The following is a 17,212-nucleotide window of genomic DNA, read 5'->3' on the forward strand; positions in this document are numbered from 1 at the left end:
GCAGCAATAGAGCAAAATTCCATTGCATCCATTGGATCTATCTTCTTACTTGGCAGGCTTGCTTACAGGGAAGATGGTCTAGTCTATTCCATCACAATAGTAATTGTCCGAGGTTGCGTGGAGCTTAGAGACCGCAGGGTAAAGGATAGCTCTTTGATTTTCTCCACTATCAGCTGTAATTGTTTCTGCTGATTATGTTGTTGCTGAGTTGAGACTGAGTAAATCCCCCAAATAAGTGTAAATAATCTTGTTTGGTTAGCGATAGCAGAGGAAAGGGAATCCACATCTGCTGTCTGCATAACGGCAAAGTATTCTATGATGGACAAGCATGGAGACAGACACGTGCAGATTTGAGTAAATGAGATTTAACATTTATGAAAGCATAATCTGGGTTCAGGGTAATGCAGATCATAAACCAGAGAGGCAAACAGAGATAATATTCAGTGTACATGTGAAGGTCATGGCAATGCTTCACAGGAAACAAAAGCAAATGGAATAGTTTAAATACACTGGAAAATAATGAGAAACAGGTGAGCACAATCACTATTCTGGGGATGCAGATGCAGGGTGTGATTGGAGGATCCAGACTGAGGTAGTCACAGGTGGATGCTGGGAGAGTCTGAGCTAGGGAGTGTGACACATACACATAGACCAGTAATGGGGCCAGTGGTAGCTCAGTGGATAAGGTACTTGACTAGTAATCAGATGGTAGCCAGTACAAACCCCACCACCACCAGCTTGCCACTGTTGTGTCCCTGGGCAAGGCCCTTAACCCTCAACGGTTCACTTTGGATAAAAGCGATACTCTTCAAGGCATTTCAACAAGCCACATCACATTCCTCTATTGCTTCCTCTATGATTTACATTCATCACACAGTTGACTTTTGTCTGGTTTCTGAATGTTCCTACTATAAAAAGCAATGCAGGAGGTCACATCATTTACATCACTTCATGCCATTGTGAGGAACCTGCCCCAGTAGTTTCTGTCTTCCAGACTTACAAGCACCTGAAGACCATCCATCTTTCCAGACCTCTGCTGTTCTGTGGAAGGGAACATGCATCTTCATCTGAGAGCATGGACACATTTATATCTCCACACTGATCCACAGTTTAATGGCCAAGTAACATCCATCATAGTGCTCTTGTGCAGGACAGGACTGTCCTGTCATTAGACCATGTTTCAAGTGGGTAACAACTGTGGACAGCTCTGTCACCACCCCAGTGCATAATACCAGATTGTGTGTCATAACTGCCCGAGGGTAATCATCCTGTCAGCTCTTTCTGCAGTGAACTATGCCTAATCTTAATTTTAAACCACAGGATATAATACTAGGGTGAACAAGTCTGAATTACATTTGTATTGTGTCCTCACAACTCTGTGTAAGAATGACACATTATTGTTATTGACTTTCTTATAATAAGCCATGACTAGAAAAATTTCAAATAAGGGTCTGTTAAGGTGGTACCCTGATGTAATCATCCAAACACTTCTATAGGTCCTTGGGGTGTTATGGATCTCCTTTGATTAGAAATGTGTGATGTAAACAAGACATTACTTGTCATCCAACAATAAATAAACATAAAATACACCATATGAGGGGGTAGTGGGTGAGATTACAGCCAGAGGAGTATGCACCCCCCCCCCCACCCGCCCTTTGAGTCTTGGTTCCTCTCAAGGTTTCTTCCTCATGCTCTAGGGAGTTTGTTTGCCACTGTCGTCCTTGGCTTGCTCACTAGGGGTTTGGACTCAGACATATGTAAAACTGCTTTGTGACGATGGCTGATGTAAAAAGTGCTGTATAAATAAATTTGACTTGAATTTGACTTGATATATCCAAGTACTAAGCAGCATTTACTTCTGAAACGAAAGGCACAGTAGTACAATCAAATAAATAAATAAAAAATGTAAAAGTTCCCTCCAAAAATGGAAAGTTCCTATTCTTTTTCACATCTGTCAGTTTGTTGCCTTTGAATTATAGATGCTGTATCTGGCTGCTTAAATTAATTATGCAGCTGGACACACATCCCTACATGAAGGGACATTCACTTTATCACATGCACCTGATCTCACTGAAGTTACTGGGGCAAAGCAAAGGCTTTCTGTAAGCGGTTAGCTGAGCATGCTATTCTCTTCAATAGCTGCCAATATTAACCTGCTTATTCAAAGCGATGGTGATTGAAGTTTAGTCAAAAGACAAAGGTTAGTCCCATAACCAAACAGAGAGAAAAGGAAACCCTGCAAAAGTGCCACTCAGAGCAGGTGAGCGAGACGCATAGAGAATTACCTTCAATGGTATCTTAGATAAGCTGTAACGGCTACAGGGCTGGGGGGAAACAAGAGACACAAAGGGTAAAATTGCAATTGAGCTTACACATTTAAATGATCACTTTTCAACCAGGTAAGGTCTGAAAATGTCCCATAACACTCTTAACTATCTACAGCAGTAATTCATGTACTTGTGTAAAAAAGCACCTTTAAAAAAAGCACCCATTCTTAGCTCTGTGCTTAAGTACATTCTCAGATGCGCCAAACACTCCGCTGAATATCATGCCTGGAGTGAACGGTGCCTACTGAGGTATCACCCTGTGTTCTACTTTTGAAAACAGAAGAATAGGTTCTCTTCCTGAAGAATCCTCTCACTGGACCTCAATGATATCTCCAATCATAGCTGCCCTGTGAAAAGCGGTGATCTGAGAGAGTTGGGAGCACAATCGCCCTTCAAATGGGACGTCCTTGCATGTGGAAAAAAGGCCCCAGTATTTTTTTCTTCATGAGCAAACATATTTTACTACAACCTGGCAGCACTGTACTGCCATGTCTACTATGAAAAGGGGGCTGATGCATAAATCCTTGAGTTGCTTTCATACTAACATGTCTGCCAACACTCCTGGCACTGTCTTGCTCATAAACTGTGAGCTCAATGATTAAATCCATACTGGCATCTGAAGATAGAGATTCTGCAGTGAGTCAATGCCCACACAATCTTCCCATTCTCACTGGAGTTTAATAACTATGGCACACTTCAAAATGAAGTTTTTGAGGGGAAATTCCTTCAGCACCTTTGTGGAGTCATAAAGATTTAATTGCCCCCACACCTTTCTAATTACTAATGAGCTCAAAGTGGTTTCATTTCTGCATACACAGAAATGGCATTTCTGCCATGTAAGAGCCTGAGGTGTGAGAAAAAGGCTAAAATTGCACTCTCATTAAAAGGCAATGGGGTCTGTAGATATAATGATGTCAATTGCCATCCCCTGCACTGAAGAACGCAGTAAAGCTTCTGCAACAAAGTGGTGAAGTTCAGACATTTGGTGATGAGTACACCAGCACCAGGCAGTGCTCCTTTGTGCCAGCCTTTTTCAGAGGTAAACTTGTGAACTTTAAATTAACCAAGGAGACCCACCTCTTCTTGTAAGGGTCAAAGAGAGGCCCTAGAGACTGAAGGTTGCCTGCACTGTTTGTAAGGGTGCTTTGTGCAGTTCCTCACTTAACAAAGCCTCATACTGCAATGGATTAAAGATCCCTAAACCCGTCTTTCACTGCTGCATGGAATGCTCTCACCTGCGATCATCTGTGGTAAAGACTCATTTGATGCTCTTGTGGTATCAGCACAGAATGATGCTTTGCACAGAAATAATTGGGGAGAGGAGGGAGTGTTTTTACCTGTGACAGAAGTTTGCTGTTGTTGTTCTCAAGAATCCGTACCTTGGTCTCCAGCTGGCGTATGTAGTTTGAAGAAGCATCTGACAAAAAGAAACAGGGTCGACAATGTTGTGATCTCAGTTAATAGAAGAACATAAGGCTAAATATTTGTCCCTATAGCTGTCTCACCAGCACACAAACTAGAAGCTAGGCCAATTAAAAATGAAATAGGCTCCTATTTCATTAAGATGTGTAACCCATTTTTAAAGATTTTTTTAAACCATGTTTAAAAAATGTTCATGTATGTTTTGCTAATTCGTTCCCAAGGTACTTCACAGCCTAACAGAGCTGTAAGTATAAAGTTATCCCTCATATGCAATATATAAATCACTCGCCTCTATAAACTTAGTACTGCATGCGAATCACACCTAATCACTAAAACAGGTTTCAATGAGCACAGAATCCTATTGTGCACAACCGTTATCTTGAATTATCCCTCCTAGTTTTAAAACCATCAGTGGCAGAAGATCATATTGTGCTCACAACTCCAGGCTGATGAATGTGACAGACCACAGATGTAGCACATAACTGGCAAGATCACAATCTCATTCTCCTTCAGGGTGTCTTTCTCTTCATACAGTCTCACACTTCTACTTGAACCATATACTCTTTCTTTATTATCCACTCTGTGTAGTCTGATAAACCACATCCAAAAACCATTAAAAGAGAATGCCAGACATGGCTATGCTTTTCCAAAACTGAATATCACAAGTTTTGCTTGCTCTTCAGCAATAATACAGCTGAAGTTGAGTCTGTTGCAACTTATGTGCTTTAATACGTTATTGCTTTTTTATGCATTTTTTATTTTAAACACACCTTTTTTATCTTATAACTTTGTCTAATACTTTAAATGACCTCCATGAAATTACATGCATTAAATCACTTTCTGTTGTGCAGTCTCCACAAGGTTCTTAACATGTGAGCCACATTTATATGTCAGCAGATAGTCTTCATGTATGCATGACAAGAACATGACTACATGCCTTTCACAACCCAGGAGTGCAACCACATCTTGAATGGACAATAACAACACAGACATCTCGGGGGGGGGGGCATTCTGTACTTGACAGGGAGGTGAAGCTATCCTTTTTGGCCAGGAAACAAGCTGATTAGAGAAAGAGGTCCTTTTGGAAGGTCACATCCATGCAGGCTCTGCACAACGCAGATTAACACAGAGATTCCCCCCAACCAACAACCAGATGGAACCAAATACACTTGTGGCGTGCTTGTTTGTGTTAAACCACAGACACTGTTACTCAAACCCGTTTCACAAGAGACGTATAGCTACACCCATAGACAAAGGTCACTAAAAATTATATATCTCGTGATGTTTATTACAAAACATTTTTTATATACTTAATGCACCCTTTATGTAGTATATTTTTCTTATATGCCACATTTCTCAACTTTGCATTTAACACATACATTAAACATATAAATATGTATTTCAAATCAGAAATACTATGTATATTAGCAACATTTTTATATAGAAGGGACCATTTTAATTATGAAATGTACATGCATGTTCAATATGACATCATTCTTAAAATGTTTTACATATGGACCATAATCTGCAATTGGATATCTCCCTCCGCAGGTACCATCAACACAGCTCTTTGTGCTGCTGCCCCACTGTAACCCTATGGGTCCTAGAATCTGTGAAGCATCACTATGATAGTTTGGAACAGCGACTGAGCATGTGCTAATGTCCCCTGATCTAATCACTGGGAATTTCATATGTGCCATCAGAGATTTAACACCATTAACTTTCAGGAACAGCAGCCATCCAATAGGTGGAAGGATCTCCTGAGCTGTGTCCAGATAAAAGCTTGTTGTGCATTCCACAGCACATCAGCTCTTATTCTGCCAAAACTCACACCCTAAAACACACCTGCTAACCTCAAATAAATACTTCAGACTGCACACAATATTTTATGTTCACTAAGTGCAGCAAGCTAGTTTTGTTGTTATTTATTTTTTCTCTGGGGACACTGGTGCATTTTGTGTGTGTGTGTGTGTGTGTGTGGTGGAGAGTCGCACACATGAGAACAGCACATCCACAAAGCATCCCCTCTTGCTTTGTTGCTCTCAATCACATGAGCAGTGCCATGACCCATTTCAATGGTTCCTGTTACTCTGAAGCATCATGCATGAGACGACAGGAGGTTAGCGTTCTTCACTGTGGTGGGGAAGGTGAGACACCCTGCTACTCCCAGCATGAGGAGACCCAAGCTCTGAGCAAGACCTCAGTACCAGGCAGGACAGAAGGTCAGCATGTCCCTTTTCACAAACCTCATGACTTCTCTTTTTTAATGCTTCAATAATTTATTTTTTAAACACCATTTGAAAATGTCAGCTACTCTTAGCTACCCTAAATTATAGGGAAGATTTTGTGATGAGTGGACCAATAGAAATTGTAAAAAAACAAACAAACTTGGAAAACAATGTTGAAGGTCCACAGGCAAATGTTAAGAATGTTTTTCCTTTCTCTCATAAAGTCATAGGCTTTCTTATGAGATTTTGGTAAATGCCTATAACCTTGTAATATAGGCTAGCAAAAAATAAGGATTTGTAGATATTTAAACTGAGGATTTGTAGTTGAATGTTTCCTCTGGACCTGTGGCAAAATAGCAGGTTCTACATGTGAGATTTAAAAATGTGTCAGTGTATTGCTTTGAAGGAAGGGGTGTGTGGAAAGATTGGTGTGAGAGCCTGAGTTGGGTGTGTGCTTGCAGGAGTCAGGGTCAATTACTGCTGCATGTGGGAGTAGGAAGAGAGGGGAGGAGAATAAGAAAAAAGGTCTCTGAAATATTGAATTCCATCCTGCCTGACCTCATTCACTAGGAAAAACCCTTATATATCAAACAATGAGAACTTCATTACAGAGAAGAAAAGGAAGTCCTCATACAATGGAAAGCAAATTCTGCAACAGTACAGTTACAATACCAAACTATCAACTGACACAGACACTCAGACTACCACAGGAAATAAACTTCAGATAAATTTTAAATATTTAAATGTTGATGAAAGGCAGTTCAGGAATGTGCACATAGGGTGTAAGAAAAAGCAATTCATGAGGAGCACATTTATAAAAGGGATGTTGAAATGATATTTATGATACCAGAAGAAGAGACAAACATTTTATAGCTGTTTACACAGTTAACACAGTCCAGGTGAGAGACTGAGACTGAGAAACATGCCATGAAATGCCAACAACGATCCAAGAGAACCATCACGGCATCAAAGCTATTGTGTGGGCAGTGCAAGGGAGCATCGGATGAAAGATTGTAAGGAGCCCAGCAGTATGTGCCGACCCTCAGGATGGATGGCTTCATCTCCACCAACTTCCTCCAATAAGAGGTGGATGACTGGCAACTGAAAATAAATCAAACACCACAACCTCAAAGACCTTTTTATAGGTACGATAAGTGAAATGTTTGCGTAATTGTTTCTGGCACACTCTAGGCTTCTTGTACCATGCATAGCTAAGGGATTGCCTAACCAAACAATATCTTTTAAAATATTTTTTTACATTTACCTCATGCAAGAATATAGTTGCTAAAAGCACTAAGGCTACAAGAAGGGAGCAGGACTACCAAATGGGTTAAAATCTAAATGATTTTCTCTTAAGAATTCAAAGGATTAGAATCCTAATAGCCTAATTAATAATCTGGAAGTAATCCTACTTAATTTCAGTGGTAGGTACCTTCTTCATACCCTATGTATACAGTACATTTCTGAAAACAGTATTTTTAGCATTGTCTCTAAATGTAGGTGCTGACCACTCAGGTCATCACCTACCTTTGTGACCTGAGGGAACAGTAATCTCTGTGAGCTATGAGAATACAAGATGCATCACTTTTGCTGACTTTCTAGTATACTCCTAACTATACACATAACAGATTGTTAACATCCAGAATGTTCTGTCAATAACCTGCTTGCAAGCAGCTCCCAACATGCACTGAGGATCACCTTACTAAGACCAACACTGAAACACCAACGTGCACTGAGGATCACCTTACTAAGACTAATGTTCAAACACTGAAATTTGAAATCTGAACTCTTCAAATATGATCCAAGAACTGTTTTGGAAGACTATATTTCACCAACATCAAACAAAGAACGAAGGAAGGAGTTCTCATCTTTGGAAAGTGTGATTGTGACATGAAGGAGGAAAAGAAAAGGCCTCATACCTGCCTCCTGAGGAGAATCTCAAGGATCATTATTCCAGTGTGCTCCTCCGTGCTAAATTATACATACTTTTGCAAACATGTTGCTTGGATTAACAAATCACATCAGTATTCAAATCTATCCCATGTGAATATGAGGTGTTCTCCTCAGATAAAAGAAAAACTATTTATCATTATTCTACAAATGTCTGAATACACTGCAAACCAACTGTGTGGGAAACACATCAATGGATGACAAACTAAGATTTTCTCACATTTTTCCTTCCCCTTCTGTTTCCACCCAAAAGCTTTGGAGAACCTTTGGATCTGTAAAAATGTCTCCAAGTATTAATCACGAAGCACTTTCCTTTGACTTTCCATTGCCACCCATTCAAGTAACTACCTGCTACTCATTTTCCTTCACCTGCCTCACCTTTTCTTTTTGAAAACTAATATTTACCTGCCAGCTCTGTGTGCAGACAAGTACATACATGGCACAATGGTGCATGTGTATGTTGATTAGTGGGAGGCAGTTGCAGTGCCTTTCGGGCTTTTCTAATTCTCCTCCATTTGTCTTGAGTAATACTGCAAACCCTCTCATTTAAAGTGATTCCACTGCTGGTGTGTTTCCACTTCTGGAAACAGCAACAACCCAGAATGTGTTGATCTGTGAAATGAATTTAAACCACTGTTTGCAGTGGCAGTTTTTATTTTTCAAATCACAGATGTTGACTGGTGGAAAAAACCCCCGAAGTCAGTCATATTTAACAGTTGTATGCAGGATCACCGAGTTAGCCAGTGCACCCTCTTTCAGGGGCTTTATAAAGAATTACCTCTGTTAAGCATCTACTCTTTATGAGTTTTGGTCATTGTTTTATTTTGCCAATTGGACAATTGGCACTTTTAAAAATTTTGAAAACATATATTTTCAAATGATTTGTCACAATTTACATTAAGATCTACTTTTCCCATGATTACTTAATTTGGTAGCAAGATCAAATAATACAAAAAACCCTGAAACAACCAAATTTGATGCTCAGACAAAACTTAATTTGTATTAAGTATGACTGATTGGAATACTTAACAAAATATACAAGAGAGATATGGAAAAGAGGCTAATGAAAATACTGCACCTGTAATTTTACAAGTAATATGTAAATAAATATTCCTTAGGTCTCCATAAATTATGCACACTAATTTATAGTACATAAAAAAGTGAGGACTTTCTTCACCTTAGAAGTTCCCATGTTGCTAAGCAGCATTTTTCTTGAACTCCTGACAGTACTTGTGTCTCTTTGGGATATTTTGTTTGTTTGTTTTGAAACCCAGGACATTTTAAGGATCGTTTCTCTATGCAAAATTCTAGAATAGATATGATATAGATACATTTATGTAAGATGGTAAGGGGTAATATTTTTCCATAGTTTACACAATGTAAATATTGTAATATTGCTCTTTCATATTACTCTCATTATATTTTTTGACAGTTAACACATAGGTAGCAATATATTATTTGGTTTGAAATAGTAATTATATAGCAAACCACTAATAATCAATATGTGAAATCAACAAAATGAAGTGAATATACTGTAAATATGAATAATGTCAATGTTTTCTGCAATACTATTTAAAAGGTTACTCTTATAAACAGTGAATTGTACTTTTAGGAAATTTTGCAATTTAGAAATGCTAGATCTGGTGCTCAGCTTTCCATGTGGTTCTCAGTTTTATTTCTCTAGGGCTGGCTGTCTCATCTGAAACATATTTCTCTGCAAAACATAATTGCTGAAATCTGTGGCTAGAATCAGCATATAGCACCACTGTCAGTTCACACCCTTTAGTCCTGGAGCAAACAAGTTTGTTTGTTTTTTGAAAGAGTTCACAAAAATCATGTATGCAAAGAATTTTTACAAAAGAGAAACCTGCTGAAACAAAATTGTCTCCCCAGTACCGTCATCCAAGGCACTGTCCGACACTGATGAGACTAGCACTACTGAACACACGGTTAAGTACTGTTGTGACACTGAATCTAAAAAAAAAAAATCCCTGAATTAAAAAAAAAAAAAAAAAAGTTATGCAGACACATACACTAAAGGTATAAATAAACGTTGCTCAAGCATCTAAAGATAATGAGCAGGTATTAAAATCCTCTTGCAGTTCCTGTTTATCTACCCTTCAGTTAACAAATGATGAATGTGAGACTCCTTGACAAAGCATTCATTGGAGACAGGCTATTTTTCTAATACAAATGCATTTTTTTCTAATACAAAAAACCACACAGTGTTGATTTCACTTGACATTTCATTTACATATTTTACATTAATCCAACTATGCTTTGTTGCATTAAATGGCCACTTAGTTTAGCACCTTTGACAGTACTTGTGTATCATGTTTTGGTTTACTTTAAAATCATGTATATGTTGAACATATACTGTTTTCTCTACATGTGAGTCTAGAATAGAAATTTTTTAAAAAGCTGTATAGCTCCACCCTTGTAGGCCACTTTCACGAGCAGTGTTCAGATAATGTGTTACATATTTTACCCTTTAGATGAGCTTGCTTTATAATTTGTTACACGTTACACTTTAGATGATCTTGCTTTCTTAAGTAACAAAGAATGTGTTAAATTTTGCACACTGCAAAAGAAACACAAAAGTAACAATGTTGTACTTTGCTCAAAATAGCAACATTATAAACAGAACATTACATTAAATTAGAGAGAGGGAAAACTGAGGTGAAACTATCAGTAAATAAGACAAATGTAATTTTTTAGACGTTTATTCCCCAAGACTGATTACAAGGCTAATTGCAGTGTGGATATTTTTCAGCAAGTTGTCTGTTTCAGGTACACACTTCGTCCTGAACCAAATGGCATCATCTTACCTCTGAGCCCTGTCATACTGTAATGTAAGAGTTAACTAGTCCTCCCCTCATCCCATAACCACTACTACCACTACCATGTTGTGTCTCAGATGGGCCACCAGTCAGGACTGTACCTCGTAAGATCTTCAGGTAAATCCAACTTTCTGATTTAGCCACACTGTTGAGCTTCAAGTTCCTTAATAGTAGACTGGACAGTAGTCTCAGAGTGGTGGGATTATCTAGGAAGAATCAAAACTTGACTACTTCTTTGCCCTTTTTCTGCATCAGTGACCTTAAGTTAGTTGGCCTGAAGCTTATCTTTGCCCAAGCAATGGACTTTTCTTGACCCTGGAGAATCCACCTTCCTCCTGGGATTGACAGTGTTGTGACAGTGAGGGTACTCTATCTAGACTCCCATCAGATTAGTCAGAGGTTTTCTGCATCCTATCACAGCCATCTTAACTGGCACAGAATACATTTGTGTGTGTATGTGTTGATGTAGGCATTGTTCAGGCGAAACCGGTCAGCCAAAAACAGAGCTTAAATATCCACACTGTGAGATTGCTCTAAACTGATCAATGTTCTTTGAGTTCTGTTCTTTGGAAATCTGTTCTCTACACCACTATTAAACCACATCTCCCAGAGCATTTGAAGAAGTCCTCAGTGGTGCTTGTATTATTTTTTTAAGGCCCTGGGACCACTGTGTCCTTGCTACTCTGATGACCTTGAACCTCCTTCCAACAAAACTCCCTCATATTGAACTCTACCATTGGGAGTGATGGGTTTTCTAGGGCCTTGTTTTGTCCTAGTTCATCCTTACTTATTGGATCCCTCCAGGTATTAGGGAGGTATAGTCCAATCTCCTCCTGCTGCAACTGAGACAGCCGCTTTGCTTCTCCCCCAGCAGCTGCTTGCTGTAAAGGTAATTGCTTCCTACTCACTCTCTGCCCCTCCACCTGTGCCACTCCCTTCCTGTCCCAGTTTTTTGAACTGTCAACTGTCTCTCCCTGTGTCATCAACCTATTCTTTGTTATTACCCTGTCTTTCCTGTGTTTCACTGGCTAAACCAGATCTATTAGTGTAATGATTCATCCTTAGGAAGCACTGGCACACTCTGACAGTGATGTCAGAAAGACGTTAAAATACTTGGGAACTGATACCAACTTGAGAACAAGAGAAATTGTAGCCGTTTGTCCACTGGGCTGTTACACAACCCAAAGTGACTTCAATATACAATTAGTTGCTTTATTGCTTCCTAGACCATTTAGCCAAGTAACACACTCAACATTTATACTGCTGAGTTACAATTTTGTACAAGGCCCACAGAAACCACAGTCCTGCTCACTGGTAACAGATGTGGAGGTATACAATGTAACATCAGGAGGTTTTACTGCACTTGGCCTGCTTAGACAGGACTACACGTGAGGTTCGGACACCTGAGGTTTGCACACTTTTGCATAAACAGTGGAGCTGTGACATTAAATATGTAATGTTAACCGTTCCCTTTATGCAAACTTTGCTGCATTGTAAATTGTTGCAGCTGCATAAATCAATTGTGTTATGAGAGAATATGGACAGAAACTATAATCAAATGTACAGAAACACAGAAAACACAGATGATGCCTTGGGACAGCATTTACACAGCATACATCTTCTATATTGGGGTCATAAGGAAAAGAAATCCCCCCATATTAAACCATTTACATTTTTCTAAATTATCCAATACTAAACCTTGCCTCAATCTACATAAGCAATATTTCAGTGGATGTTGCCAGTTTTTATGCACTGCACTTTAAATGCACTAAATAATGTGATCAAATCAGTTGAAGCTGGGTCATAAACTCATACCTTACATTGTTAGTGCAGTAGAAAAAAATGGCCATTTAGGGATGTTGAATAGCCTTAGGTTATTAGCAGGGCATCTGAAACAGATTCATAAATATAAATCTGATGAACATTAGAATGTTTGTAGTGTTACACTCCAGCTCTGCATATCAAATTTTTTACTGGAGTTTCAAGAAAGTAATGAATTAATCTTTATCCATAAATTATACTCACCTTTCTCTCAGAACCAGAACATCTTACTCAGTCAAACTATAGTCACTGAGTCATATGGTACAATAATACAGGTCCTTATGTTATAATAAATACTTACATTTTCAATCCAAATGAAAGACATGGTTTACTCCTTTAAATTGTCCTTTAAAATTAGGAATGTTTTCCATGTAAAGCCATGAGCCCTCCTGGATTAACTAACATTTACACCCTTCATATGCACATTCATTTAATTCACACTAACCAACAAAAACAACTCAATGTTCTTCTACTCCTCATTGGGCTATGGTACCACTGGGTAAGACCTATTCTCACCTTTTAATGTGAGCATAAAGGATACATAAAGCACACACTTGGTCATATTTTAAGAAACACAAACAGGCTACATCACACATACATCATGCCGACAGGACTTCTGGGTTAAATATAAATTTGTTTGGATTAAATATACAAGGATACTTTCAGTGGCTTACTGGGTTTGGGATGCATATAAAAACACATACATAAAAAGGTTTTCTTTGGAAATGAACTTATTTGGCTTGACAAAAATATTTGCATGCAAAGATATCCATCCATTATATGTCCAAAATTGTTATGCAACAGCCACTGGAAGAAAGCTGCTCAAACGCTGTGGTCTCCTTCTCCAAACCATTTCCCACGGTGAGGCTCAGCTGGCACATTTTTCTACACAGAACTCAACCATGAGGTGTGTATAGTACTTGGAACACTACAGCCTCTCAGTGATCTATAATTAAAAAAACTGGATTAAATGATATCAACCATGAAACTACCATTCTACCACCTACATGAAATTATGAAACTACCAATCTGCCAATGATTCATTGTATATGAGCCATTTAACTCTCGATTAGATTTTTGAAAACAGCCTATTTTAACAGCTATCCAGTTCTTTATTATAGATCAGTTCCAAAACCCCAGATGCACAAGCATTTGTGAGACAATCTGCTGACTCAGAGGGGAAGCAGGTCTAATGCAAGTGTACCCTTCCCTTCCTCCCTCATGCAACACTTTAGTACTGATGGCCTTTTATATTGATGGCTCTCCAGGGGCTTGGCAGGAGGTCCTGTACAAACCTTTGGCAGTCATCTTGCTCAGTCAGACAAGTTAGCCTCAGGTTTACTTCGGGCCAAGGAGCTTCAGCATTGCCCCTCAGTCTTTGAGCCATTTGTGACCAAAGGAATTGCAGTACTGAAGGGCCATGGTTCTGCAACCACTATGTCTTCATTTGCACCACTAGCAGTGGTACAGCGATCCTGGAAGAAAACGTGCGCATAACCGCAGTGTGGAAACCTTGGGTGAGCTGTGACTTCATTTGTTAGGCATGACTTCCCTCTGCAGATGGGGTAAAGGCTGGTTTATGAATCTTTCACTGATGCAGGCCAGGCTGAGCCTGGCCACAAGCGGGCAGCTACCATTCATCCTCCGTTTCTAATGAGGGAGCTTTACATGGGTTATGTCCCTTACTGCTGTTACATTTGACCCTTCTGTAAGGACAAGAGCAATTTTATTATTCCATCAAATGGGAGCAGTGTAGAGCTGCACCACTCTTTTGTACACTTACGACTGATCTATAATGACATTACAGGCACTTAAAAAAAGAAGTAAATATATATACAGTGTCCGCCATGAGACCATCAAGAATGAGTAGAAGATTAAAGTTACTTACATACAAACATTATAAATTAAAGATGAAAAAGACGAAAGCACAGGAAAAACCTTTTTTTTAAAATTCATGAATATTGTGGTGCACATGTTTACAATTTAGCTCCCCTCCCCCCCTCCCCACATTCACTTTGAACTTTCCTGTCACTTTCTGATATCAAAGTCAATGGTGACCAGGAAACTGTTCTTATAATCTGAAGATTGTGGGAGATTTAAAATGCTGATGTTGAAGAGTCATTTTATTGTCGTCATTAGCAGCTGTTTCTTCCTCTGTCAGTGCTCAGTACCTTGGCTGTATCTTGCTTTACACATCCAGATTGTTAGCTGTTCTTGTTGCAAGCCTTTGAGCCCAATAGTTCACATGTACTGACACTTAAAGGCACATTCCAAAGAAGGAGAGCAAGGGCTAAATGTAAGAATACATATGTTGCTAATTATGTTACCATTACTGTTCTAACAACTATCCAACTGCTTATGCAAAAGGGGAAGAACTGACCTGAAACACCTCTAAATAAGAGATGCCTAATACAGATTGCTTGAGTATATAGCAAAAGTAACAGTTTTTACTCCAAGTCTGTCTTTCACAGAAATACATCTGCTTTCCAGTCTATTCAAGCATGTTCAGGAGACTTGGCCATAGCATTTCTTTTTCAAACAAGGTCTCAACGTGCTTTTGAAGTTTTTAAACAAACTAAAAAAGTGACAGCAGACAAGAGTGCACACTCAACTCAGAAAAAGTATCCTAGCAACAAGCAACATAACTTATTTGTGCTGCCAAATCCACAGATTCAGAGACTCAACCTTGAGCTACAGAAACTCAACCTTGAGCTACCGGGCCAAAAGTTCTCCTAGCCCCACCAAGATGGGCTTTGTCCTTCACCCTCTCTGACACCATCCAAGAGGATCCATCTCATACAATAAAATGGTTTCTTACTATTCTTCATGAAGGAATACTAATCCCAAAAGAAGCCAAGAAGGAAACACTGCAAGATATTGTGGGCCACAAAGCAATTAACATCAATTAATTTTTATTCAGTATGGACCAATTTGCATTTTGATTGAAGTACTTTTTACTATGATCTGGACACTGTTCTGACAAGAAGTAGGCTTTGGAAAAACCTCCATATATCCTGGATTGTGCTGCATAATAAAAGAATGAGACAAAGCTTCCTGCTTTCAGTTGACGTCAACATCAAGTTGTCAGCCATGTAGGCCATCACATCAGTGAGACGAGATCTTAAATCCTTCATCGTCTAGAACATTAACCAAAATAAATAATAAGATTCCTGTGATGTATAGTTCCAATACTTCATGCATTCCAATGCTTCATCTTCATCCCAAACTCATCCACCAGAGCACTTAACCAAAATTACATCTGAAAGCTTTTTTTTTTTTTAAATTACAATGTTTACAATTTTTCCAGAAGCTACAGTGTCTGTCAGCTTGTGGTTTGTCAGAAAACGAGGTATGATTTAAAATGTTTACAAGCTTACTACAATGGTTCTGAAATTTGTGGTTACTACAATTAGCACAATAAACAAACAAACAAACAAAAATAAATAAATAAATAAATAAACAAACCACACTACACACAACTCAAGCCCATTCAACACCTAAAAGTTAACCTTTGCACTTGCAAGGCCTCTAATGCTGTCTAAAATAAACTATTGTAATGACTTAAATGTGATAAATTATCAGTTTGCATGTGGTTTGAACAAAAATTAAAATGTGTACATACACTTTCATTGTTCGTTAGCTACATTATCCTTAAAGCCACAGTACAAAACTGTAGCAACCTTCAGACAAAATTCTGAGCACTGGGTCAGGGAAAAGTGAGTTGTATTGTATTCCTTTATGCATACTGAAATAATCAGATGACCATTTGATCCATGGATCTATTGTGTCCTAAGAAAATACTGTAAAGTTCAATTTGATACTCTGCTCCCTTTTTTATGTAATGGTTCAGACTGCTCATCTGACAGGTATGCTCTATCAAGGACATCTAAACTTTGTTTTCTTGATATAAACAACCAGGATAGTTTCCTAATACTTCGATAAAATTATTCTTTATTTAAACAAAAACCCACCACACGTCTGTTTTGTCATGATAATGAAAATAATTCGGGATTTTGATAAAACAAATACAATTATTCGTCATCATGTTAAAATGGATGTGGTAAAACGATGCAAATTCATGTCCTTTATAGTTTCCTGTAGTTCAGTCAGTCTTGCCTCAACACATTTGCTCAACACAGGCTGTTACTGAAGTCTGTGACATTCAATTTTGTCCATTATTTCTTAAGAAACGCATGGAAAAATGGTCTGCTACCAGCACAGCAGTTGTCACCAGCATGGAATTACTCCTAAAAGCTTTTCATGAACACTGCCTTTTGTATTATTGCTTGGATTTTTAGATAAGCTCTTCAGAATGCTGCAAAATCAATCAACTGAGAAATGACAGACAACCACCAGTTAAAACAGATCTGTATCACATAACTGCACACAGCAGCAAATTCCTGTCTTTTAAACTTTGCAAATACTTCCACACCCATATTTCTATGTACTAAAAAAACAAACAAAAAAAACAAAATATATATCATACCATTCTTTGCTGGGCCTTGGGCTAGTGGGGTTTCACTTTTTCAGTGATAAACTTGTTCTGAAGACCTCCATTTTTTTGTATTTGGAATAATAAATTGCTTGATGTGGTAGTTTCACAAATAAATAAAGACAATTGAAA

General features: G+C 38.5%; 1 protein-coding gene across 2 annotated transcripts in view; it reads right to left on the minus strand.

The window, feature by feature from the left end:
• ccdc85cb (coiled-coil domain containing 85C, b) overlaps positions 1-17,212 on the minus strand; it is a 41,362-nt gene that overhangs the window by 18,005 nt on the left and 6,145 nt on the right. Inside the window, exons 2-3 of one of the 2 annotated variants that reach the window (XM_027001066.2) lie at positions 3,665-3,744; positions 2,286-2,324 (exon numbers count right to left, since the gene is read on the minus strand). In XM_027001066.2, coding sequence (XP_026856867.2) covers positions 2,286-2,324; positions 3,665-3,744 — 119 coding nt within the window. The remainder of the gene's footprint in view (positions 1-2,285; positions 2,325-3,664; positions 3,745-17,212) is intronic. The other variant, XM_027001074.2, reaches the window with a different exon arrangement.

This window comes from Electrophorus electricus, chromosome 8, assembly GCF_013358815.1.
Source record: "Electrophorus electricus isolate fEleEle1 chromosome 8, fEleEle1.pri, whole genome shotgun sequence".
Classification (NCBI taxonomy): domain Eukaryota; kingdom Metazoa; phylum Chordata; class Actinopteri; order Gymnotiformes; family Gymnotidae; genus Electrophorus; species Electrophorus electricus.